At 52.0% G+C, this 24,550-nt stretch overlaps 9 protein-coding genes across 9 annotated transcripts; 7 read left to right on the forward strand and 2 right to left on the reverse strand.

Moving 5' to 3' along the window:
- Positions 1 to 97: 97 nt before the first annotated feature.
- Positions 98 to 833, forward strand: SCP_1501610 (hypothetical protein; the record flags this gene model as incomplete). The annotated part of the gene is made up of 3 exons (XM_027764266.1): positions 98 to 292; positions 348 to 496; positions 614 to 833. 3 exons carry the CDS (start codon positions 98 to 100, stop codon positions 831 to 833), a joined length of 564 nt encoding a protein of 187 aa, XP_027620067.1.
- Positions 834 to 2,826: 1,993 nt separating this feature from the next.
- Positions 2,827 to 4,130, forward strand: SCP_1501620 (Aldo-keto reductase yakc [NADP(+)]; the record flags this gene model as incomplete). The annotated part of the gene is made up of 7 exons (XM_027764267.1): positions 2,827 to 2,879; positions 3,031 to 3,198; positions 3,251 to 3,275; positions 3,328 to 3,359; positions 3,417 to 3,636; positions 3,700 to 3,906; positions 3,975 to 4,130. The coding sequence occupies 7 exons, from the start codon at positions 2,827 to 2,829 to the stop codon at positions 4,128 to 4,130; spliced, it is 861 nt and encodes a 286-aa protein (XP_027620068.1).
- A 1,892-nt stretch (positions 4,131 to 6,022) lies between these two features.
- On the forward strand, positions 6,023 to 7,941 carry SCP_1501630 (Aldo-keto reductase yakc [NADP(+)]; the record flags this gene model as incomplete). The annotated part of the gene is made up of 8 exons (XM_027764268.1): positions 6,023 to 6,136; positions 6,534 to 6,619; positions 6,846 to 7,013; positions 7,066 to 7,090; positions 7,144 to 7,175; positions 7,231 to 7,450; positions 7,512 to 7,718; positions 7,786 to 7,941. 8 exons carry the CDS (start codon positions 6,023 to 6,025, stop codon positions 7,939 to 7,941), a joined length of 1,008 nt encoding a protein of 335 aa, XP_027620069.1.
- Positions 7,942 to 8,418: 477 nt separating this feature from the next.
- Positions 8,419 to 10,979, reverse strand: SCP_1501640 (FAD-linked oxidoreductase; the record flags this gene model as incomplete). The annotated part of the gene is made up of 15 exons (XM_027764269.1): positions 8,419 to 8,501; positions 8,566 to 8,600; positions 8,657 to 8,742; positions 8,801 to 8,923; positions 8,979 to 9,185; positions 9,232 to 9,396; positions 9,452 to 9,566; positions 9,624 to 9,781; positions 9,834 to 9,887; positions 9,949 to 10,053; positions 10,105 to 10,176; positions 10,227 to 10,244; positions 10,300 to 10,434; positions 10,499 to 10,624; positions 10,686 to 10,979. 15 exons carry the CDS (start codon positions 10,977 to 10,979, stop codon positions 8,419 to 8,421), a joined length of 1,776 nt encoding a protein of 591 aa, XP_027620070.1.
- Positions 10,980 to 12,791: 1,812 nt separating this feature from the next.
- On the forward strand, positions 12,792 to 14,751 carry SCP_1501650 (predicted protein; the record flags this gene model as incomplete). The annotated part of the gene is made up of 8 exons (XM_027764270.1): positions 12,792 to 12,884; positions 12,940 to 13,036; positions 13,107 to 13,116; positions 13,173 to 13,249; positions 13,323 to 13,406; positions 13,490 to 13,848; positions 13,897 to 14,074; positions 14,138 to 14,751. The coding sequence occupies 8 exons, from the start codon at positions 12,792 to 12,794 to the stop codon at positions 14,749 to 14,751; spliced, it is 1,512 nt and encodes a 503-aa protein (XP_027620071.1).
- Positions 14,752 to 15,360: 609 nt separating this feature from the next.
- On the forward strand, positions 15,361 to 17,309 carry SCP_1501660 (Beta-apo-4'-carotenal oxygenase; the record flags this gene model as incomplete). The annotated part of the gene is made up of 10 exons (XM_027764271.1): positions 15,361 to 15,405; positions 15,469 to 15,785; positions 15,846 to 16,236; positions 16,304 to 16,581; positions 16,633 to 16,707; positions 16,764 to 16,819; positions 16,874 to 16,933; positions 16,987 to 17,025; positions 17,077 to 17,149; positions 17,213 to 17,309. 10 exons carry the CDS (start codon positions 15,361 to 15,363, stop codon positions 17,307 to 17,309), a joined length of 1,431 nt encoding a protein of 476 aa, XP_027620072.1.
- A 162-nt stretch (positions 17,310 to 17,471) lies between these two features.
- Positions 17,472 to 20,710, reverse strand: SCP_1501670 (Probable Xaa-Pro aminopeptidase; the record flags this gene model as incomplete). The annotated part of the gene is made up of 26 exons (XM_027764272.1): positions 17,472 to 17,633; positions 17,711 to 17,835; positions 17,882 to 17,926; positions 17,984 to 18,010; positions 18,067 to 18,090; positions 18,146 to 18,168; positions 18,218 to 18,224; positions 18,281 to 18,321; positions 18,374 to 18,383; positions 18,439 to 18,538; positions 18,592 to 18,632; positions 18,684 to 18,705; positions 18,761 to 18,816; positions 18,869 to 18,930; positions 18,982 to 19,111; positions 19,178 to 19,247; positions 19,327 to 19,380; positions 19,448 to 19,623; positions 19,689 to 19,826; positions 19,895 to 20,038; positions 20,086 to 20,137; positions 20,191 to 20,222; positions 20,277 to 20,308; positions 20,365 to 20,446; positions 20,531 to 20,599; positions 20,656 to 20,710. 26 exons carry the CDS (start codon positions 20,708 to 20,710, stop codon positions 17,472 to 17,474), a joined length of 1,779 nt encoding a protein of 592 aa, XP_027620073.1.
- A 557-nt stretch (positions 20,711 to 21,267) lies between these two features.
- SCP_1501680 (DUF803-domain-containing protein) lies at positions 21,268 to 22,893 on the forward strand (the record flags this gene model as incomplete). The annotated part of the gene is made up of 7 exons (XM_027764273.1): positions 21,268 to 21,351; positions 21,409 to 21,505; positions 21,557 to 21,571; positions 21,629 to 21,704; positions 21,760 to 21,920; positions 21,982 to 22,273; positions 22,326 to 22,893. The coding sequence occupies 7 exons, from the start codon at positions 21,268 to 21,270 to the stop codon at positions 22,891 to 22,893; spliced, it is 1,293 nt and encodes a 430-aa protein (XP_027620074.1).
- A 956-nt stretch (positions 22,894 to 23,849) lies between these two features.
- On the forward strand, positions 23,850 to 24,481 carry SCP_1501690 (37S ribosomal protein S7, mitochondrial; the record flags this gene model as incomplete). Its single annotated transcript, XM_027764274.1, has 2 exons — positions 23,850 to 24,400; positions 24,454 to 24,481. The coding sequence occupies 2 exons, from the start codon at positions 23,850 to 23,852 to the stop codon at positions 24,479 to 24,481; spliced, it is 579 nt and encodes a 192-aa protein (XP_027620075.1).
- Positions 24,482 to 24,550: the final 69 nt, after the last annotated feature.

The following is a 24,550-nucleotide window of genomic DNA, read 5'->3' on the forward strand; positions in this document are numbered from 1 at the left end:
TATCTCCTTCTCCTTTCTCCATCATTGAATTCTGGCTTCTGTCCTTCACGACAATGTCCCGACACTCTTTTAATATACCACATTCTGATGTCCGCCGATGTCTGCATATGATGTCCCAAGCTCACCTGCACAGTCTCCATCACCAACACTGAGTCATGACATGTCCGGATTTTCTTTTCCATTGAATGGGCAACCCAATAGCCTGCCAGATACATCTGCTGGCTCCGTTGCACCACATAACACCATTGTCAATAAGCCATCAATTGAGATGCTCGGCAGGGTGTCATTCTTTGTACGTTTGGATTTGTAGTTGAATGAGTCCATGCATTGACCACTTGACACTTCAGAGACACTGTTACATCCAGTACAAGGGAACCAAGCAGCCATCGGACGACACTGCCCCGACGCGCCCCTCGGGCTTGCACGCGCGCCGTGGCACACCACCTGGGAGTGCTTTGCCCGCCTCGCCCTCACGCACCTCCCAGTCGTCCACGCGGTGAGCCCTTCCGCGCCCACAACCGCCCTCCTCCCCATGCTCCACTGCCTGCTCTCCCCGCCCTCCTCCCTCGCTGTCGCAGCAGGCCCGCCTAACCTGCAGCTCGTCCTCGTGCAGGTCATCGGAGGCGCGTGCGATGCATCTGCTGCGCACGCATATACGGCCACGCTCAACGCCGCGGCGACCACCGCGGGCGGGCCTGTGCTGCGCATCGTCACCGAGTGCGCGCCGCTGTCGGTCGTGCGCCAGTGAGAGAACGCCGCGCGCGTGGGCCCAGGTGTGTGGGAGGCTGCGGAGGGTGTCGTCCGCGTGCGCGGCCTTGTTTGATATCCTGTAATACTCCTCTGTCATTAGCCTGTCATGTATTAGCACTCTCGTACTCACAACGTCTATATGCCGGCACTTAACCAATAAATACAACGTGGACAATTTGCCATTTCCGATGCTCTAAGATGGTTGTGACAAATAGCACCATTGCTATCTAGAAGATTACAGGGATATGTCCCGGTAAGATTGTGCATGAGCCTTGCTAGAGAGCAGGCTATGATACCACAGAGCTCGAACCACTGATATCCTGTTGATCTCAGCGCTGAGCTCAAGCGGCTCTCGCTCTCCCATGACAATTACAGGATTTGACGTTTTTATTGCTGCCTGATCTCAATGCTATTTCTGGAGATGTCAAGGGTGATCTCGTCGGATATTTGCACTCGGATCACCATCCGATCTCTCGGCAGAATGGCGGTGTAAGGTTGGGCACTGCACTACAGCTATTCAAATTACACACTCTGCGGCATGTTTTAATAAAAATTAGTGTCCATAAGTGAGTGCTCTATATGCTCTCTAAACATAAAAAAATACTGCCTATGTACAGTTCCAGATGAGGACCACAACCATGATAACACTTATGTGCAGCCAAACCTGCACACCGGGACTTTTCTCATATTCAATGCATGTCCTGCCAGTAAAAATTACAACTGGCAGTCCTTGTGATATCATGGAAATTTTTTAAGGTTGCAGGAGAAACTCAGTGCATTCAGATGGCTACAGTGAATGCAACTGCACTGGGCCAAAGTTTTATTGTGCTACAAGAGGGACATACACTCTCGCCCGAAGGGCGAGCAGAAAATTTAAAGGATTTCTGCATGCTGTGAATGTGTAAAATTTACAGGACCTAAGCTTCATTAGTTCACAAGAAGAGTCATCCCTGCAGTTGTGTTCCTATGTCTGAATGTACTGCATGATTTGAATATAACTCTAGAAAATCATCATGGATTATGTGTAAGTGGCATGAAACCCGATATTCATACACCAAGGCACTTTGCACAGGAGTTGAGGACATGCTGGGCATCACACAAAGATACAGAGTGAATACCTTCTCGCTCGCTCGAATTAATTTCATTTAATTTATTTAATTTCCGGCCAACCCTACCACTATAAGGAGACTGCCAATTTGTTTACATTCCTGCTAAATCGTGGCTTGATAACTTTGACAGCAGATAAGATAATCTCGTCGCATGCATAGTCAGCAGCCGGGAAGGTACGTTCAGAATCAATGGCATTCGAGGACGGAGGCATGAGCATCTAGTCCGGGCCGAAGACGCGTCATACGTCCTACCAACGCTTACCAACGGCTTCCTCAGCAAGATCAGCACGATAATCATTAAATACGGGCCAGCTGGGTATATAGCACCATTAATCCAAGGGCGAGACCTCAATCTCACTCTCGCCTAAATTTCCTCCGGTCTTCGACACTATCGGCTATGTCTCTTCCGCTTCGCAAGATTGGCACCACGCCGGTGACCGCGATCGGTTACGGAGCCATGGGTATATCTGCTTTCTACGGAAAGCCGTTGCCTGATGAGGAACGTTTCAAGGTGAGCGTCTTTTCATTGTGTCGTTCATGGGTGTCGCGAAACGTTGGACGCCGTTGCGCATCCCGAGATTTCTGCATACTGGATGAACGTTCATTCTACGCGAGCGTCATGCAGGGTGGAAGACCACAATTATCCCGATTACGGCGCTCTGATTCCTGTCGCTTTTTTGGACGCCATGGTGTGTGTCCAGAAGAATAAGGACTATCTGCGCTATGTCTGTGGAGAGTAGTCCTACGCAAGGAGTGACTCCGAGTCACCATCCACGATCTGGTCGTCGCGAAAGTGGCGCGAGCACGTGCTTTGGATTACCACGCCACTAACGCGTCGCAGGGAAATTCTTCCCCCTTGAAATCGGGCTTTTATGAACAATCTCCTTCGACCGATTTACCCATGAAGATGGATATACTTCCTTAAATTTCACAGATTCTTGATGCCGTCTACGAGAGCGGATGTACCATGTGGGATACCGCCAATGTATACCAGGATAGCGAAGTGCTCCTTGGAAAATGGTGGGTTCTTCGCTTCCAAAAAAACATCGTTCACGAATTCCGCTCGCACCGTGCACACTGCGTCTGCAGCATCAATGTGTGCAACTTCCTGACTTACTGCAGATACATCTTTTTGTCGAATTTTCGATACCAATTGATGTCCTCGCTCCAGGTTCAAACGCACTGGCAAGCGGAATGAGATCTTCCTTGCGACCAAATTCGGGGTTTTCAACTCTGGCGGCAGAACTATCAACGGTGACCCGGAGTATGTCCACCAGGCATTCGAAACATCGCTGAAGCGGCTTGGTGTTGACAAGGTCGAGCTCTACTATCTGCATCGGTACTTTACCAGGCTATGTGAGTCACTCCACGGGGCTGACATTGACTAACAGCCCGGACCCAACGGTCCCGATTGAGGTTAGTTTTTGCAGTTTGCAATATTACCATGGCGTAGCTAACCTGCATCTAGCGTACCGTTGGTGCTATGGCCGAACTCGTGAAGTACGCATGTTACTCCACCTATCTATGCCTTCCCTCGAGCTAAAGTGTCTGTGCCAGAGCTGGCAAAGTGAAGTACCTCGGTCTTTCCGAATGCTCTGCCGACACGTTGCGGCGTGCACACGCGGTGCACCCGATCTCCGCACTTCAGGTCGAGTACTCACCGTTCACGCTGGACATCGAGGACGAGAAGATCGGCCTGTTAAAGACTGCACGCGAGCTGGGCGTCACCATCATCGCGTACTCGCCGCTTGGACGAGGCCTCATCACGGGCAAATATGTAAGTCCACTGCAGCGCGGTCGTCAAGTCATCATCTCTAACAGATAGGTGCTTTAATTATAGCGGTCGCCCGACGACTTTGACGAGGACGACGCCCGACGCAAAGTCCCGCGGTACTCGAAGGAGAATTTCCCCAACATCCTCAAGCTCGCGGACGGCCTCAAGAGGATCGGGGATCGCCACGGCGCGACGGCGGGTCAAGTCTCGCTCGCGTGGCTCCTCGCGCAGGGTCCCGACGTCATCCCCATCCCCGGCACCACAAAGATTCCGGTGGGTTCCCGCCTCCGCTCTATCGTCTTCGAAAGTACTTGTGGGCTGACAAAGCCGCTACTCTGTAGTCTCTGAAGGAGAATTTGGATGCGGCGAAGCTGACGCTCACGCGAGAGGAGGTCCAAGAGGTGCGGGATATCGCTAAGGTAGCAAATGCGGCAAACGGCCCACGCTATCGCCCGGCGTTGGAGGCCGTCTTGTTTGCTGACACCCCACCGCTATAAGTGTGCGCCGGGAGCAGGAGCTCGGTCGTCATTGTATGATTTAGCGAATAAATGTAAATGTGTATGCAAGTGACTCGATTCAAACGATGGCTGCGCATGTAACGTGAGCGTGAAAGGTGCATGCAGATTATACACCAATAGGATGGTTTTTGACTGCCCCTTGGTTGACATTTTTTGTCAATTGTACTCACGCAGTTACCAACTTTCTTCCGACTATATCTACGGTCTGGATGAGCTTCCGTCTCGTTCGCCTCAAACGGGGTAATGACAGCGCGAGGAATTACTGACGCAGAGACACTTAGGCGGATCGCCCTTGCTTGCATGCCAGTTGGTTGTAATGCATAGCGTGTCGAGCTCATCTGCATATGCGAGTGCCACATGTGATAGCCTTAAGCAGCTCTGTCTCAAGTTGTATCGTGTGCAGATGGCAGCAGTGCAGCCGAAACAGGACGCTCCGCCTGTTGATAGCGAAAGGAGGTGCCTAAGAACCAGAGTGAGTAGAGATGGAGTATGGAAGAAAATATTGGACCTATCATGATATTTAGCAGGAAGTTGAATGAAGGCGCGACTCACCTTGCATCGCAGTGTGCAAAGGAAGAAAAGAATCAGTGAATCGTGACATGCGACACCGGACGCGTACAAAACCCCCCTTAGGAGTTCACACGGTACACCCTGGAAGCCGACTTTACGGACGTGATGAACATGTTTCTGCTGTTGATACGGGATGATGTTAACTTTCAGGTGGAAGATTCGAAGCCAAGACAACAAGGATTACAATCCTGGCAGGCTAAATGCCCACATGTATCGGCATCGTACGTTGTATGGTGAGGTGAAAGTAGTTGTCCACCTGAGACTGTGTTTTACGAACTCTCGAGTACGTGTGATTAACATCGTCCTAAGGCCTCAGACTTTGTAGGTCAGAGGAAGCGGACACTTGAAGGTTTAGAGTCTCGTTCTGTCAGTCGCAGGCTATGCCTGCTCATGTGGAGCAAGTTTCAGCAATTGCTGATAGTGGAAGTCTGCTTGGTTCTGTCCAGCACCGAATTCTTTGTGAAGTTAGAGTTATCCGGAGGCGGATCTTGTGGTCAACAAAATATTATGTGAACTGCAGCGGAGCACTGCACCTGTTTATAAATAGAACCGTAAGTATTCCTCTGGTCGTAAGGTGAGCATCCAGAAAGGTCTACACAAACCCGAACTCCGCCGTTTGCGTTGAAGAATTGCAGAAGAGGGGGGTGTACAGTATCGGCGAACTAGGCTGCTCAGGCTTCTGAGCTCTCCCTGATCTTCCAGAGTAGTATCGATAGTCCTTTCGCCGCTGGCTTCAGCCTGAGTGTGCCTGGAGTCCTCAGCATCCGCCAGCCATTCACTCCTCTATACAGAAACCTGCCGGAAGAAATCCATCATGATGCAGTGGGATCCCACAACGCCTTCAATTCGAATAATATGCATTGTCTGATCACAGACTATACAGAGACAGGATTCACCTATATAGATTGTCTTGGTTGTCTCGTTTAAATAATACGCCTTCTGGCTTCTCGACGGCCATTCAGGCGACTACCGCCCATCGATTTTCCGTACACCATGCGCACGGACCAAAGTTCTGGACGAAAGCTGGCCTCGAGGCCGATAATATGGGAATAGCAGATAAGATGACCTCCTCAAATGCATAGTCAGCAACTGAGAAGAGAGCTTCGAATTCCATGGCGTTCGAGGAGGGAAGGACAAACATCTAGTCCGTGCCGAAGATGCGTCATACATACGTCCTAACAGCTTCCTCAGCAAGATCAGCTCGATAATCACGGGCCAGCCGGGTATATAAGACCACTCGAAGGACGGAACCTTCGTCTTCCTCTTTTCTGACTTTCCCTTCACCCTCGACGCTACCAGCCATGTCCCTTCCGCTTCGCAAAATTGGAACCACGCCGGTGACCGCCATCGGTTACGGAGCTATGGGAATATCTGCCTTCTACGGAAAGGCGCTGCCTGACGAAGAACGCTTAAAGGTAAGCTCCCGTTGATTGTGTTGCAGTCACAAGAGATCGGTCGACGCTGGTCACCATGCTGCACGTTGGGCATGGGAGGAGTTCTACATCTTTAATGAATACGCGGCCGTCCCGCTTGGAGTGCGTGGCGGAGATTTTGCCGATCTCCGTATTCTCAGTTACGTCGCCGGTCGAAGAGCGTGAACAGCGAAATAGTACTGTCATGACGTAGAAAAAATCTATTGCTGCATAGGCTACAGCCTGGGCGCATACTCGTTCACGTGCTCCTAAATCTCTGCGCCACCAGCGCGCGCACGTATGTGTTGCAGATTTGCTCCTTCGACATTGACAACACCCGAATCCTGCACTAGATATTTTACCTCATGAGGGTTTTAAATTTGACTTCTATTTTTTTCAGATTCTTGATGCCGTGTACGAGAACGGTTGCACCATGTGGGATACCGCCAATATATACGATGACAGCGAGGTGCTCATCGGAAAATGGTGGGTACTAATTTCCTCGAACAATGATTGCGCAAGTCGCGTTTGTCGCAAAAACGGTAGCGAGTTCTCGATTGCGATGTAGAAACGCGAAATACACTTACTACAGCAGGTAGAGGCTGCTGACCCTGTCGCATTTTTATGCGACTACATTACGGCCCATTGCAGTGCCTGACAACCTCCACGTTATATAATTTATATTCGATTCCCACTGACGTGCTCACTTCAGGTTCAAACGCACTGGCAAGCGGAACGAGATTTTCCTCGCGACCAAGTTCGGAATTTTCAACTCCGGCGGCAGAGCTATCAACGGTGATCCGGAGTATGTCCACCAGGCATTCGAAATATCGCTGAAGCGGCTTGGTGTTGACAAGGTCGAGCTCTACTATCTGCATCGGTACGCGGCCAGCTGCCTGAGTTACATCACGAGCACTGATGTTGACTGACAGTCCAGACTCCACTGTCCCGATCGAGGTGAGTTTCTGCACGTCGCGTCATCGCCACAGGTCTGGCTAATATATGTCCAGCGCACCGTTGGTGCCATGGCCGAGCTCGTAAAGTACGCATGTTGGTCCGCCGATCTACACCTTCCCTCGTGCTAATATGTCTACCAGAGCCGGCAAAGTGAAGTACCTCGGTCTCTCCGAGTGCTCCGCCGAAACGCTGCGCCGCGCACACGCGGTGCACCCGATCTCCGCACTTCAAGTGGAGTACTCGCCGTTCACGCTGGACATCGAGGACGAGAAGATTGGTCTGCTAAAGACGGCGCGTGAGCTAGGCGTCACCATCATCGCGTACTCGCCACTCGGCCGTGGCCTTATCACGGGCAAATACGTGCGTCCGCTGCAGCGTGTTCCTCGAGTCCTCGACTCTGACAGATAATTGTTTCGTGTAGCGGTCCCCCGACGACTTCGATGAGGACGACTTCCGGCTTACGGTGCCGCGATACTCGAAGGAGAACTTCCCCAACATCCTCAAACTCGCGGATGGCCTCAAGAGGATCGGGGATCGCCACGGCGCGACGGCTGGCCAAGTCTCGCTCGCGTGGCTCCTCGCGCAGGGCCCCGACGTCATCCCCATCCCTGGAACTACCAAGATTCCCGTACGTCTGCCCTGCGTTCTATCCTCCCTGCAGTACTTGTAGACTGACAAGATATGCTACTCTGCAGTCACTGAAGGAGAATTTGGGCGCGGCGAAGCTTACGCTGACGCCGGAGGAGATCCAGGAGGTGCGGGAGATCGCAAAGGCAGCAGATGCATCGAACGGCCCTCGTTACCCTGGCGGTATGGAGTCCCTCTTGTTTGCTGACACCCCGCCGTTGTAAGTGTACCGTACGCCAGTAGCAGAAGCCCAGTCGTAGTTGTATGTATGGTTCTGGTGAATGAATGTAAGTGAGTGAGATACATGCAGGCCGATGCGGACAGCCGGCATGGAGAAACGTTGACAACGATATATATACTTCAGTAGCACGATCGGTAAAAGTAGATGAGGATCATGTATAAGCAGATGAGCACGACGACCGTTCCTATGGTCAATAAATTCCCAACATTACTTCCCTGGAATTTAGAACTGTTACCCTTGCCTCGCCACCTGCCCTACGCATACCATTATTCCCCGTACACAAGATCCCCTTCGACAATTAGTAACTATCACAATATCAAACCTACCTGCTCAACAATACCAATCAACCTGAAATTACTATATCGCGCGCGCGCGCTTGGACGTTCTCCTTTCAACTGGTCTACCGGCCAATATCGAGGCACGGCTGCCATCCGCGTCACGCAGAACAGGCAGCTAACGCTCAGTAAAGCGTGGTGGTCGCGACGGTGTCGTTCAGCTTGATGTGGCACTGGTAGAGAGGGTCCGTCTCGCCGTTCCAGCCAACTGTAACACGCGTCGCATCAGGTCCCGCAAACCCTCATCGCAATCGCAACAGGGAGGCACGTACCGCATTGCCAACAATCGAGAAGGCCCTGGGGGTCACTGGTACACAGTTAGCACAATTAGCACGACGCACGAAGGCGGATGTAGATGCCTACTATTGCTGCTTGATAGAGAGCAGGCGCGGGTAATTGTCGCCCCAGTACGAGTCCGTGTGATTGGGCTCGTACACATCGCCCTCGTTCTACGGGATCCAGATGAAGGCGTCAGCGCCGGCTATGTGTGGAGGTGGGTGCACTCACGAAATACGCGCCGCTATCCGGCGTGATCGCGCGGAAGGCATTGACATGCTCACTCACGGTTGCGTACATCTCCGTCCGCTGCTCAAGCGTGCTATTGAAGCTGACCACGCCCTTGAGTGACAGCTGCGGGAACGGCAGCATAACTTTTGAGTATACAAACAGACGGCAGAGCGCTTACATGCCAGAGCGAATTCCGCCACGCCGGGGTGACGCTCGTCGTGCCCTCGGTGTAATTGTAAAGGAACGGCGTGCCGACGACGACGTAAGGGCTCGCGAAAGAAAGGACGTCATTCACGACGCTGCTCAGGGTTGCACGACCCTCGGTCGTGTTGAACAGGTCCGTGGTTAGGAGCCGCGTGCCGAGGGTTAGTTCAGGACCAACGCCCTGAGCAATGTGAGTGCAGAGCATTGGCAGATGGAAGGAAACTTACAGCTTGGGCGAGCGTGACGTACTTCGAGAAGAACGCGTACCATGATGGCAGGGTTTCAATGACCGCCGTGCCGCCGTTTGCGATAGCGTAGTCCACCAAAGGCTGCATCGACGCAGTCGCTTCGTCCAGGGAGATCAGAGGATTGACGTAGACGATGGAGGCACTCTGCATGCCGCAACTGATCAGAACTATAGCGCCCAGGTAAGAATTAGGTACGTACGACAATGTGTCCTCCCCACCCCATGCTGCTCAGCTCATACGTGTTATTAATCAAGAGATCGTACCACCCGGCGAGACTGCTGATGTTGGAGGTCGAGATGAACGAGATGGATGCACTGCATAACCCGCCGATGAGAGAACTCAGCAATGATATCCAAGCATATGTCACTTACACCTGAAGAGTCACCTGCGGCACTACAGTGTGCGACGACTCGATGACCACGCCAAACGCGCTCCCTCCACCACCGCGGAGTGCCCAAAAGAGATCCTGGTTCTGACATTCGTTCGCAGTGCGGTACTCGCCGTCAGGTGTGACGACCTTGACTTGAACCTGGATTATCAACATTAGGACGAAGGAAGATAGCAAGGCTGAGTGCACTCACCACGTTGTCTACGGCGAGACCGTACACTGGTGTCAAGATACTGTGACCGCCACCCTACATAGATTGAACGATCGTGATATAGCCACAGAGATGATCGGACTTTGGTGGAACTTACCAGGAAGTATCCACCGCCGAACCCGATTGTCTGGTGATAACCACCAACGACGGTCCGATTGATACTATCCACGAAAGCATAGATATCTTCCGTGAGCGCTCCGGGCTGCGATGCGACTGTCAAGCATAAGTCGCAGAGATGAGAAATATGACGCACTCCGACAGTGATGGCGTCGTAAGTAGAAGTAGAAGAACAACCATTGGGAACGAACGCCCCATCGTATGAGATCTACGAAGAAGTCTCAGTGCACAGCCTCCATAATCCTTGAAGGAACACACCGAGTTGAGGTTTGTCACCTGTCAGTACAATTCGAAATCAGAAGCGTCGCAAGGGGCGAAGACGTTAAATTACCCAAAGAGACAGAGTGTCTTTACCACTGGAACGACCTTTGTAATCGTGTCCCTTGTTTTTGACCGACAAGCGCACGCCAGTGACGTCGGAGAAATGCAAAGCAGCTTGCACATCAGAAACCTCGCGGACATCGATCTGGAGAGAAGAGAAGCTCAGTACTCAGTATTCATGTCCACTGGGTGCCAAGTGTAGTTCATACATAAAGGGGCGGAATATTGCCAATCTGACAGTTGACGTTCTCGAACGCAAGAGGATCCGACGTGTTAGAGGAATCCAGCAGACATCCCTCGGGCACGGCGGATGACTGGCAAGTTTCCCATTGCGGCTAAGAACCGAGACATGATCAGGTTTAATTAACTAACTGACTAAATGCGATCAGAGGTTACCAGCATATACGCTCCAAAGTATGTTACGCGTGTAGTAGGGACAGTGTAATTGTGCTGGATGAGCGCACACTCTGACGCATTCTGCGTCACATTAGAACCATCGTACGTGGAGAAACATGGTAGTTCCCAAGGCGTAGCGTTGTATAGGCGTCCGCCCACGGTGTTGTTTAGACAGGTAAGCGCTGTCTGAAGATCCGACGACGTAGCTCGAGCACCGAGCAGAACACCAGAAGCGGGCGAGGCACCGCCGACGACCAGGAGAGCACCGACCAGCAGAACGCACCGCTTAGCCATGATGCCTGTATCACAGACCTATGAAGCGGCAGCTGTCTGCACTCGATGTCTTCACCAGATGTACGTGGACACCAGAGCTACGCAACCTGTGTTGGAACTGCTTCGGCGATAAGGCGATGGAAGTGGACGAAGTTCACATGTCCATCTCTCCTTATGAAGACGGGGGAGGATGAACCAAACGTCCTGTTCATGCCGCGGAGTGAAGCGCTAGAATTTCTTTGTGGAAGTGGACTGTATAACGACAGAATCTAATCAGGCACCGAACGTACTGCGTTGCCGACGCGATCGTCTGGATTCAGAATCGCGCCCTTCCGCGAACTCGGCTCTACCGCCTCGGCTGCACCAAGTCTTTCGACTGCACTGTGCCACAAAATGTTAATGTGCATCGCATTCCCCGTCATTCACAAGGAAAACACTCACCGATTCCCTTTGTAGGCTCTTGTAGGGTCAGGCCTCAAGCTCACTGACCAGTTTGTCACCTTATGCGTCAGGAAAATTGGCTTCCGGGGCACTAGTACTTTTTACCGCGTCGGAAATTATCATGCCGGCCGCCCAGAGAATGATTTCGGTTCCTAATGCCGTACTCACTATGCCGTAGGAAACGATCGATCTATGGATGGTTAGGCACGGTCGGGGTACGGCAGGGCGGCTGTCATTCATAGTAGCGTACAATGACTCTCAGGTATGAGGGGTGCGTCGGTTCACCACTTAAAACCTACCAACGCAGTAGGTAAAGCAAAACGCTCCGCTCATTTTTCCAGTGAATTGTTCCAGTTCTGAAAGCTTCACTCAGTAGTCTTTCGGGCGATTTTCACCAACCCAAGAACTTCAAGTTTCTGTTCAGTGCTATCGGGAGTCTACCTGTTGGTTTTCGGACGTCACGTAAATATTCGTTCGCGACGCATAACAAATTAAACTGCTGAACGTGCTTAATCCTTTCCAGCGATATTCAAGAGCGCTGCATGGTACGCTCAAGAGTTTGGAAATACTAGGTTAGTGCGAACGTTGGAAAATATCAGTACACGATAAAACGGACAACTAAGGCCCCAGGCCATGCAGTTTGCCTCGTACACTGTTCTTTTCGTAGCGATGCCGGCATAGCTCACACTGGCCTGCAGAGAGCGCGGTAATTTAGGCCAGATGTCGCTGTGTCAGGCTTGCGTGCGCTTGCGTGCGCCTGCAGACGGTAGTGGAAGGGTGTATGTAGTGACTAATCAGTGAGCTCGTACCTGATTCAGGGAGGTGTATGGTAGTCTCCGAAAGGCAGGTTGTAGATACTCTACTTCAACCTTCTTTCCCCACTGGATATTCGTATCTGACGTGTGTGGGTGGGCAGATCGTCGCTGGGCATATACTTCATGTTGGCTGACACAATTTGTATATTCAAGAAAGCCGAATGAGACGTCATCTACGGGTGTCTTCCTGGCGTACAGTATTGATCACATCCCTCTTTGTACTACCAGTCTCTGTCACGATAGTTGTTGCTTTCCAACCACGAGTAATAGAGCCTTGCAGCGACAACTAAAACGTATACACCGTGACGGCTAAGCGGATCCTGAAATTAATCTTAGCCTTTCTCTCAAAATAATCTAACGTTATCATTACAAGCTCATCACGACGTTGAATTGTTAGGCGACTGAGAGCCAGAATATAGCTTGCATACAGCGTAGACCTGACGCGCGTCTCCACCGCGTACCACGCGACGCGACGCACGCGTTTGTCACGTGCACCAAAAACAGTTCACTGCTCGCCGTCCTGTCTTGCCAGTACAGTAGAAGTTTTGCGAGATAGGAAACTCGGTTCACTTGGAACATGCAGTTTACCATCACTGAAAGGGATGAATCAGGACGGATAAATGTAGCGTTCTCAACGACCAGTGCCTCTGGCAAACCTCCCGGGGAATACGTATGTCGTTCAAACAAATCATGGCACCGTTAATGGGAACTGATGTATGTGACAGCTGGGGGTCGTGGAAGCTGACAAAGGAAGAACGAATTGGCGGCTGTTCTTGGCTAACGTCTTTCTGCCCGCAGGTTACCCAACTAGTGTCTCGCCAGGTAGGTGAAAGCAATCGGTCGTATATTTCTCAAATTCAGTTTACGCTTCTTACTGAGTTACACCGTACAGATTATCTACAGTACGCATGCACTGTCTGGATCAATTGTCCGCGATATTTTAACTCTAGCTTTATAGATACCAAATATATAATGCAGTGCAAGCGTTCTGCAGCTCTCTATCTGGGCTCATCGCATCTCGAGCGGTGCTAGAAGGTAAATTCCTACATGAAGCCACATATGATTTACCGCTTTGATGTTCGTTCCCTCCATCCATACATATTTGCAGGACACGGTGTCGGCAATGCGTCCGCCTCAGCCACCCATGCGATTTTTCTCACCGTAATCCAAGATGTCTTCGGTCGTCTAACAAGTCAGCATTCCATTTCTGTTGGCCGCTCCCTCTGTTGACACTTTGAAACGTCCGCGCGCCCGACCATGGTCAATCGTGCACAGCCGTAATAGCCGGTTACTACCTTGGGACGTCTCTTTTCCCGGAAGCGAAGACCTACCGGTTACTCGCGGACATATTTAATGACGCTGCGATTCTGCTGGACGCGCTGTCGCCGCACCTCACTTCCGTGAGCATCTCACTGCGGTATCCATTCGTATCCTACGGCTCGAGTTCGTACCTCCGCGTCGTATCGCTATGTCTCAGCGGTACATTCCGTGCACTCTGCGGCGTTGTGGCCGGGGGGTCCAAGGCAGCGCTGACGGTGCACTTTGCGACTTCCGGGAATAGGATCGGAGACGTGGGTGACTTAAATGCGAAAGATGGGAGCAAAGAAACCGTCCTTGCGTTGCTTGGCATGCTGGTCAGTAAGCATCTGATGATGTTTTGTGGTGCCTCAAACTTCTTGCAGGGTGGAACCGTGGTCATGCACTATGTTCACAGCTCCGGCCCCACATATTTAGTGTTCTTCATGCTCTTGTTCTGCCACCTCGCCGCCAACTATGTTGCCGTCAGAGCCGTCGTGATGCGTTCGTTCAACAGACAGCGGGCGAATATTGTTTGGATGGCATATCGCGCCAAGTTCGCAGGTATGTCCCGGTCCATAATCTACTCTGATTTCCCCGGACTCTCACTCGGTGTGTGTGAATTAGAGGGAAATAAGGCTATTCTCACTCCCGAAGCGGTAGCAAGGCGTGAACGCATATTTGGGAATCCTGCTACGTTGTACGACGCTTCTAGCCCACGACTGCGTCTAGGGTTCTGCAAAATCGGCGCCCCCTTCGCATCCATATTGTCCTCTCATCACTCCATCAGATCGAATTCTGGTGATGCGCGATTTCGTGGCTCCGACGGCGATCTATCTGTCTCACAGGTGCACGCCATACTCGAGGTCTTCACGGACGAGAGATACGTCCTATGGTTCGATCCAAACCCACAGCACACATCGTTGCATTTGCGCATTTGCATGAAGGAAGGACACACTGCAATCGATCACCTCAAAGGATGGGCGCACGCGCTGGAGCTGGCACTGCACGTTGTCGGGTCCGTTCCGAACACGTTCGACGAGCGCATCGGCGCCGTTCGGACTTCGCTTTGCAAGGTCATGGACATGTTCCCTTCCTTCCTTCAGTCCGCGCAGACCTCCGGATGGCGCACGGATGAGGGCGGGCTGCTCGCTGGGTCTGCGCGCGCTCTCTCGGTGAAATATGGGCAGGACCTCGAGGGAGAAGCGGTTGTGGGAAAGGAAGACAGGAAGAATGTATAGGATAACCTATCAGCGGTACGCTGGACATTGGCCTACGCTTGCGCGGATACTGCAATAGCGCAGAGAACGAGCTTGGTGTGCGCGGGTATCGTGTCCGCAACCCGTGCGCGCAGTGCCGAATTGCTCTCAGCCGTCGACGCTCAAGTTGGCGATCGTTTCCCAGAAGTTCTAGGATTGCGGGACCTGACCACTATGCTAGGATAGCTGCTCTATTAGACTACCCAAATGAGACAAATGTCAGAGAAGGTGCGTCATATGAGGATGCATGTTTTCGGCCGCCAGCAGTGCTGCAATATTTGCAATCTAGAGTCTTTCAATCCACTATCGTTTTGAGGTACGGTGCTGGACATAAAGGCAGAGTGGCTCCAAGGTTTCAGTATCTTATTTTAAGAAAAATTAAGAGGCCCGAGGGGACGGTGGCAAGTCGCGACACGTGATGACTCTGGAGAGGCCAAGCCGTTGAGAAGGCTCCCCTCCTTCTCATCGATGCATCACACCAGGTGACGTCCCAAGTAAGTTGTCATTGAATAGTCATGCTTGATCTCCCGTGGCATATAACCCAGCGCGACGGGTGTCCACGATAGATTCTCGCCCGCACTCTTTACCACCATGTCCACATCCCTGCGGTATACCTCCCCCGAGGAGATTGACCAGGCAAGTCACCCATCGGATATTTGGTACTGGGAATGTTGACTTAGTGTACATCGTGAACATAAGATTCATGCTAGGTTGGTGAAGACATTCAAGTCGGGAGTAATACGATCCTTGGACTACCGGCGACGCCAGCTGCTGCAGTTGGCGCGTATGGTGCAAGACAATGCAACTGCTCTCGAGGACGCACTCTATGCCGACCTGCGCAAGCCACGGCTAGAATCATCCCAGGCGGAGATCGGCGCAGTGTTAGGTGCTGTCCTAAACGCAGTCGAGAACCTGGATGAGTGGACGCAGCCTGAAAAGCCGAAGGTCGCAGCATGGCGAAGTTCGTGGGACACAACCGTCTACAAAGTTCCCAAGGGCGTCGTGCTCATCATCGGGTACGTGTCGGGCTTCTTTTCCATTAATTAGTCCCTAACTGGTCGCTCGGCTGTTCACAGCCCCTGGAATTACCCGCTCATCCTCACGATCGGCCCCCTGGTGGGGGCGATTGCTGCTGGGTGCGCTGCAGTGGTCAAGGCCCCCGAATTGGTACCGTCGGTAGCAGCTCTTCTAGCAGAACTGTTTCCCAAGTATCTCGATCCCGAGGGGTATCAAGTCGTAAATGGTGCAATACCGGAGACAACTCACGTCCTGGACTTGCGATGGGACCACATCCTGTTCACCGGCAGTGAGAAAACCGGCCGTATCGTCTCCTATGCGGCTGCGAAATACGTGACGCCAATCACCCTCGAGCTGGGTGGGAAGTCGCCCGTGGTGATTGACCCCGACTTCGACATGGAGCTAGCGGCGAAACGGGTGCTGTACGGGAAGCTGCAGAACTCTGGCCAGGTAAGACGCATATAGTCTTATCGCGCGGATCAGGCGGCCGGTCTCACTGTAGTTCGTTCCCGCGCAGCTGTGCGTCTCTCCAGATTACACGTTGGTTCCCCGTGCGAAAGTGGACGAGTTCATCGCAGGATTGTTAAAAGCGTACAGGGAGTTCTGGCCGAATGGTCCGTTCCACGAAGGATCTCAGTGGGGCAAAATCATTAACCCGGCGCACCATGCGCGCTTGAGGAATCTCCTTGAGCACACTAAAGGTACGATCGTAATTGGTGGAGAATACGACGGTGAGGAGAGAATTTCCCCAACGGTTATCACGGGCGTCGAGATGGATGACGTATTGATGGAAGAGTGCGTACCGCATTGATAAGATGACGGTCGCTGACAAGCGTTCTCTTTCAGTGAGATTTTTGGTCCTATTCTTCCCATTATCACCGTAGAGGACCTCGACGACGCAATCCGGATTCTTGATTCCCAGTCCGTTTGCCTTCATTCAATCGGATAGTGGATTTGTCGATGAATCTTGTGTGCAGGAATATTCCGTTAGCGCTGTACGCGTTCACCAACTCGGAACAAATAAAGCAGAAGTGTGAGTATGCCTTCTATATCTCCCCTTGCCTTACTTGAGCTGGAATTCTGTTAGTATTGCACAGCACGAACAGCGGCACACTGGTGCTCAATGATACATACAGCCAGTTGGCCGGTACGTATCGTGATTTCACCGCAATAGAGAAGTCCTGAAGATCCCACCTGCAGTGTATGAAATGCCGTTCGGCGGACAGGGCAATTCCGGACGTATGTTCATAGCCGCCTGCTGAGGTGATCGTATCACTCACTTCCTTACAGATGGTCGGTGGTACGGCAAACATGCATTCGAAACATTCACTCACCTGCGGAGCTACATCAACGTTCCCCCATCGTACGTCCACTGTCTCGTCACCCTTACATTTCTGACTATCGCTCAATGTCCATGTCTCTGCAGCGAAGAGCATTTGATGAACTTGCGCTACCCGCCATACACGGAGGACAAGTATCTGGCGATGTCTGCGCCTGTTCGTTTGGCTATTCCCGATGCATAGATGTACTTAGTGATAAGTTAGTTCCTCGCCGATTGTCTGCTCACCCATTGCACCAGAGTGATGTATGATTATTGATACATCGTCCATTCGATTCGTTCCTGCATATACACTAGACATACACACCACACTGTTGGAGTCCTGAATTATGCCCGTCTCGCACCTCTACAACGGCGCGCACTCCCGCTGCAGCCACGCCAGCGCGCGCCCGTCATTCTGCAGGAGCGGTGACACCTTCCTCAAGACCTCCGCATGATACGCATCGAGCCACGTCCGCTCGCGGGGACTCAACAGCGCGCCATCGATTAGGTTCTTCTGTATCGGGCACTGCGGAAGCGCCGGGGGAACCAGGCAAGTAAGCTGCACGAGCTTGCGACGATCGATGGCAGGGAAGCGGTACGTACCATCGTAACGTGCTCGAAGCAGAGATAGCCTTTCTCGCCGAAGTTGTTGGGGGTCTGCGCTTCGCGGACGATCACAACATCCTCGATGCGGATCCCGAAACGGCTATCGGCGTAGTAGCCCGGCTCTGGGGAAATGTGAGTGTGTTTCCCAAGAAAGGTTGAATCGGTTACCGTTGGAGACAGTCATCCCGTTCCGGAGGGGCGTGCTGTTATACGCTGAGTTCGAACGTGTAGTCAGGAGAAGGGAAGGTCATATTTGAAGCGATCGCCAACCTATGCGTACACCGATGCCATGCGGACCTGGAGTGTCCGATGTAAGTTCGTCGAATAGTTAAATCAGAAGTCAAGGCACCTGCCTTCGTGCACGTTAAGATAATGACCTGTTATGCGGGATAGGTATTGAAGGTCCACACAGGTATAATGGACTCTACGCACCGACGCCGTGACCTGTGCCGTGGCTGAGAACGCAGATGAGCAATTACTTGAACGAAGGGCTCGAGGCCTTACCGGAAATCTGGATTATAATCAGTACTTGATACTATCATCCTTGACTGGTTTGAGCATACTCACCAAGACCGTCCTCCCAAAGCGGTCTCCGCGCAAATGAATCTCTGAATATCAGTGTGAGACTGTAAATCAACCCTTCGCGGTATATAGCCCTACATGATGTATCCTGAGCTACATCAGTCATGTGAAACAGGGACGTTCGCGGTGAGAAGGTGTCGCACCTGTTGTACCATTCGGGAATATAGCCGTGTCAATAGCTATGTGTCCCTGCAAGACACGCGTAAAAGCACGTTTCTCTTCGGCCGTCGGTATACCGAAGTGCTACATAAAGTCAGTAAGGTGCTTGGTAGTTTATAAGATACACGATGTGTCACCAGTGTTCTTGTCACGTCGGTCGTCCCGTCGAAGTACTGACCTGTGCGCAGTCATCGCATGATAATGTAAACAAAGCGAGATGACAACTGACCTCCAGAGTCACACAGATATACCTGTGGTTGATAGATAAATTCACAGCTCGAATTGGAAAGCTCAAACCAGACACACCTGGTCTTTGCGGACAATCGCACAATCCTTTGGGTCAGGCGTGTAATGTATAATAGCTGAAATTGATAGTCAGGGGCAACCTCCGGCATGAGAACTCGCTAGACGCACCGCCATTCGGGCCCGTAGACGAGATAGTGGGGAAGGAGAGACCACGGAATAGGTCCAACTCCCTGGAATCGAGGTTCAGACGTCACCATGCGTGAAATCAACAAGTAACTCACGAGCGGTAATTCTCTAGCTGGTCTGCTACCTGGCTCTCGGTCAACTCAGCGCCGCCATTGAGCTGCTCCTCCAGCCACGCAAAATATCGCACAAGGGCGGCACCGTCCCGGATGTGGGATTGTCTGAATCCTGAAGACGGCGACGTGGAAATTAATTGGAATTAGACACTGATCATTAAGCGTGGTTGTGCCTTGCCTTCAATCTCGGTGTTGTTCTTGATCGACTTGAGGTCCGTCACAGGTGAGCGGGAGACGAGGATGTGGTCCTTAATGATGTCAGATGATATCTAATTTAGCTATGTCTAGACGGTGCCGCTGCGCGAAGGCATGAGCTGCTGTACGTACTGAACCAATTGCGTCCACGATAGCCAGACTTGTCTTGTCGCTAACAAGCACCTGCTGCACAGGCGAAGAGTCACAACGCATTGAGTGCAACAATATGGTACTCAGCGGAGTGAGTAATCACCGCAGTGTTGTTGAGACCGAGCTCCGCGCCGAGTTCCTTCAAGTGGGAGAAAAACGTATCGTACGGATGAGTCTCGACCTCTGGACCCAGATGTGAGAGGACAGCCTCATCCACTTGTGCGGCATTGACGAAGAGAAGAGCTTTCTCGTGTGTCACGATTGCGTATGCGAAAAATACTATCACGGCAGTGCATCGTGAACACAGCTATTTCCAGCTAACAAGGGCGTCTGCGGGTGCTTACCAGGATTGAAATCAATATCCGAACCACGGAGGTTGAAGAGCCAGGCGACTTCGTCGAGCATATTGATCACAATGGCCTGTAATTTCTTGTTCTTCAATTCCCCGCGGACCTTCTTGATCTTCTCCATATGGGACTCGCCTGACACCCGGAGAGAACAGTACGGGATCAGAAAATAGGTAGCAGTAATGACAGAAGATAGACCACACCAGAGTATTTGACGTCCAGAGGGAAAATCTTCTTGGCGGGCCTGGGAGGGCGATCCTTCCACACAAGGTCCACCAAGTTCCGAGGCAGAGATATCAATCTTGAGTCAGTGGATGCGAGTGCCTTCTGCACGTTCTCGGCGTCCGCTGCGCAATATTCAATTCGATGTCTGAAGTGATTACGAGTGACTGACTAGCAGTTATGAGCGTAGGATCAATGCCAATGCGGGTATTCCTGTCCAGTCTCTTCGAACAAATGTTATACAAGGTGGTATTGACAGATACACATGGTGACATACTTTGGACAGGAATTCTTGCCATGTAGGCACATCTCATTGGGGCAGAGTCAGGTAGGCGTTCATGCGAGCTCACACTGGATAGTCACCTGGCAGGCCCTGCTTCATCAAAGTCCAATTCCTGGCATTAAAAGAGTCATTGATGTTCTTACACATTTGAGTTAATCATATACGTACTTGTCAAGCTGCTGCTCAGCTTGGAGGAAGTATCGACCATCAGTGAAGAGGAAGGCATCCCTTGAGGTCACTATCGCGCAGCCTGGAGACATTCGCAACCAGAATTATCACATAAAACCTTAACATGTCTTGATAGCGCACTCGTGCGCCCGCATCGCACGCGTACCTGCGGATCCGTCGAAGCCAGAAATGAAAGCACGACGCTCGTCGCACTGAGCGATATATTCGCTGTAATCTGAAGGCCCCCTCGCGTTACACGTCTTTCTATAGATATGATACAGAATCACTTGCGCTGGTCTTCACTGGGAATCACGACCGCACCGACATCATATTCTGGCAGCGACATTAGCCCGCGTAGAGCCTGCAGTCGGCTCGTCGTGTCGACAGTATGCCCGGAGGTAGTCATGGTGGACGAAAAACCCTTCCGGAGCAGTGGGAGTCTCGTATGTTGCCAGAGACAATATTCTTTGATCCTAGAAGACACTCGGAAGGCTGCTCGGAGTCGAAACATGCAGCCCAAGCTCGTCCTCAATAGACTGCCCGCCGACAATGGCCACGTGGAGATGACCACCTTGTCACACCGTAAGTTTGTCACGCCCATGCTATGCAAACCGCACGCTTGCAACTCAGTCAATACACATCTACTGGTGAGTGCCGCGCCTTTCGATCCAGCAGCTATATTTATACAGCTCAAATGTCTTTTCATGACCCAGCGACTTAGGTGGGTCAACTTTTGTCGTTCTATTTCCGCATAACCATCTACCTTCGGCGACAATTGCAGGCGTTGGCCTGCGTCGACCTTGGAATCTATTCCCGGGCCTCTGACGGCCCTCCCACACTCCCTGGCTCGCGAGAGAGCCGTCACGACTCAAGAGAAGCAACCTTTCTTTACTACAATTCGCGATGGTGGAGGACAAGTACATCGGGCTTGCACTTGCCGTCTCTAGTTCGTTAGCCATTGGAACGAGTTTCATCATCACCAAAAAGGTGCCGAATATGTCTCTGGCAGATGAGTCTCAATTAACGTATTGTTGTGTTATGCAGGGCCTCAACGATGCTGCAGAGCGTTCAGCGTACGCAACCGCATCTGACGACTATTCATACTTCAAAAGTCCGATATGGTGGGCTGGTATGTCAACATGTAAGCGTTCAATAGTACAACTTGATGCATAGACGTCTAACCTCCGTTCAGTGGTGCTGGGAGAACGTACGTAGGAGCTCACGCTGCATTCTTACCCATACTCAGCCTCTGATAACTTGTCAGTTGCCAATTTCGCCGCTTACACATTTGCACCACCAATATTGGTGACCCCTCTCGGAGCACTTAGTGTCATCATTGGGTTCGTGTGGTGGGCTTTACAATTTCCCTCATCTTGACCAGGATTCTCTTCTCAGAGCTATCCTTGCGTCATTGCTGCTCAATGAAGAACTCGGCCATCTGGGCCGTGTGGGATGTGCCTTATGCCTGCTTGGTTCTCTAATTATCGTTTTGCATGCGCCCGCAGACAAGGACATCCAGACTGTGGACGAAATCTTACACTATGCCATTCAACCCGGTATGACCCGCCTTACAAGTTCTTTTGTCAGAAGGCGATATCTGATGGTCACGTCCCGCAGGTTTCCTGTTGTATTGCTTCACCGTATTGGTATTTACCCTCGTAATGATCTACGCCGTTGTGCCTCGATATGGGCGGACAAATCCTGTCGTCTACATCTCAATCTGTTCGCTCGTAGGCTCTGTGTCTATCATGGGCGTGAAGGGGTTTGGAGTTGCTGTGAAGCTTACGTTCGCTGGGCACAACCAATTCACCCATCCGAGCACGTACGTCTTCGCGATCGTCGTCGTCACCTGCATCCTAGTCCAGATGAACTACTTCAACAAAGCACTTGACACGTTCTCCACAAATGTGTATGTGTGCCCCCATGCTGCCGGAAACGCTGCGCTGACTCTTGTATGAAAGCGTTAATCCAATGTACTATGTCGGCTTCTCCACCGCCACCATCGTAGCATCTGTCATCCTTTTCCAGGGCTTGAACACCGAAGATCCCGCTAACTCGATATCCTTACTCGCCGGGTTCATCACAACTTTCCTCGGCGTGCACCTCCTCGAGATTTCACGCAAACCCGAGGGACTACCCACCGCGAACGGACATAGCGCTCTCGAAGGCGGTCTGATGAACCCTCGACTGAGCATCAGCGGGCGGGCGTCCATCGATGGCTGGAACGGTACAGCGGGCACGCCCGTCGGTTCCGGCGGTGGATTCGGGATGGATGGTAACGCGCGCCGGGGCTCCCATCAGCGCGGACCGAGCTTGCCGCTGTTCAACACGCTAGACGACGAAGGCCCGGACAGCGTGGGCCTGTCTCGCCTGCCGGAGGTAGATGAGGACGACGACGAGCTGGATGCGGTGGACGAACGGACTCACTTGCGCTCGGAGGAGCGGAGGCAGCTGCAGAGACACGGCTCGAGGAGTGCGAGCCAGTCTCCGGTCCAGCTGCCGAGCGACCCACGCAGAGTGGTCCGCTAGTTGTTTGTCGTGCTGGTGTGCTGTGTATACCTTTGTTTCTGGAATTGGACAGTACCATAGATTTTGAGCTAGTCTTAGACCAGCCCGAAGAGGTCCCCAGAGGATATGTTTTCTTACGAAAACATACAGTTTTAAGGTCACACTCACAGCGTGCATGTCACGTCAGTGTTGTGCCGGTCGCAAACCAGTTGACATCGGTCGTGCCGACCGTCGACTTTGTCGACTAGTTGACACAGTCGACTGTCGACCGTCGACTTTTCGCCTTTTATGGCAAAAGTTGTGTGGCTGAACCACCGCCGGGGCAAGCAGCAAAAAAAAATAGTCTCTCCAACTTGATGATATGTACTACCAGCAAAATTTGTTTTACGACACACAAGACACGTCCAGGACTGTTGAGAAGCAGTCTGGGGACCGAACAGCGCAATAACCTGTTGTGGAAAGCGATGCCGCTGCGTTGTGGCACAGCGGCGCTCAGGATCCAGCATGTGACTGGTCTCATCACATGATTTTCAGTCGCCCGCCAATGGGAATCAATGCCGAACAGTCGCGGAACGTGGGACAGTTCACCAAAAATTGTCGACCGAAAGTCTACGTCGACTATAGTCGCAAAGTCGACACGTCGACCGTGTAAACCAGAGGTCGACCGGCACAACACTGTGTCACGTCGCGAATAGCGCCCATTCACTCTGTCCTTTGTTAAGTCCGGGTACAACTACAACTATCGCCTGTGCGCCGTCCTTTGGACCCTGCCAACTTCCGACTACATAGGTCTAGCGTCTCCTGAGCGTTTCTTTTCAGTGAAAAACAGTGAGTGGTGCTCAGCGAGATACGCGAGAACATGAATTGAGGTAATATTACAGTTGGTGATGCTGCCAAGCGTTCGGCGAGCTGCTGGGAGGGCGCTCGCCCATTCGACACGCAGGATTTCGACTGCACCGAGTGCATCAGGGTCGACAATGCAAGATACCCTCTCCGCCGTAGGGTCTCTAACATCAGGAGAGACAGGCGCATTCACGAATCTAGCGTCGCTATCCGCACGGCCAACCGCAGCATCTACATCCAACGCTCCTGCCACCACGCAAATTCCCCCGGCAGAAGACCCCCTCTTGCAGCTCATCGCCGGTACCATTCAAAGGAATGGTAACCGTCAAAAGGCCCAGAGAATTGTCACCCGCACTCTCATGTACATCCACACCCTGACGCGTGCTCCGCCCTTGCCCATCCTGCGGAATGCCATCTTTACCGTCGCCCCTGCCGTGCGGTGCATTTCGGTCAGGCATGCAGGGAGGACTATAGTGTATCCTATAGCACTCAACGAGCAGCAGCGCATGCATCATTCTATTCAGTGGATATTGGCCGCCAGTGACGCTCGCCCCGGGCAGTTTCTGGAGGAGCGCCTCGCGCGTGAGATGGTTGCTATCGTGCAGGGAACAATGACCGATTCGAAGGAAGTCAGTCCAGCGATAAGGAAGAAGGAGGATGTCCACAAATTGGCCCTGTCGAACAGGTGAGTCCATTAATGTTGTGATCCAGTGGTAGTAATGCTGAAACATTGCACAGAGGAAACGTTCAGAAGGGGAGATATTGATATATTTTGTTCGACACGCTGGGATCGTCCATTGTCGGTATTACACATTGTTTCTCCCTACTTTCCTTA

The sequence above is a fragment of the Sparassis crispa genome (assembly GCF_003851025.1).
Source record: "Sparassis crispa DNA, contig_000014F, whole genome shotgun sequence".
Classification (NCBI taxonomy): domain Eukaryota; kingdom Fungi; phylum Basidiomycota; class Agaricomycetes; order Polyporales; family Sparassidaceae; genus Sparassis; species Sparassis crispa.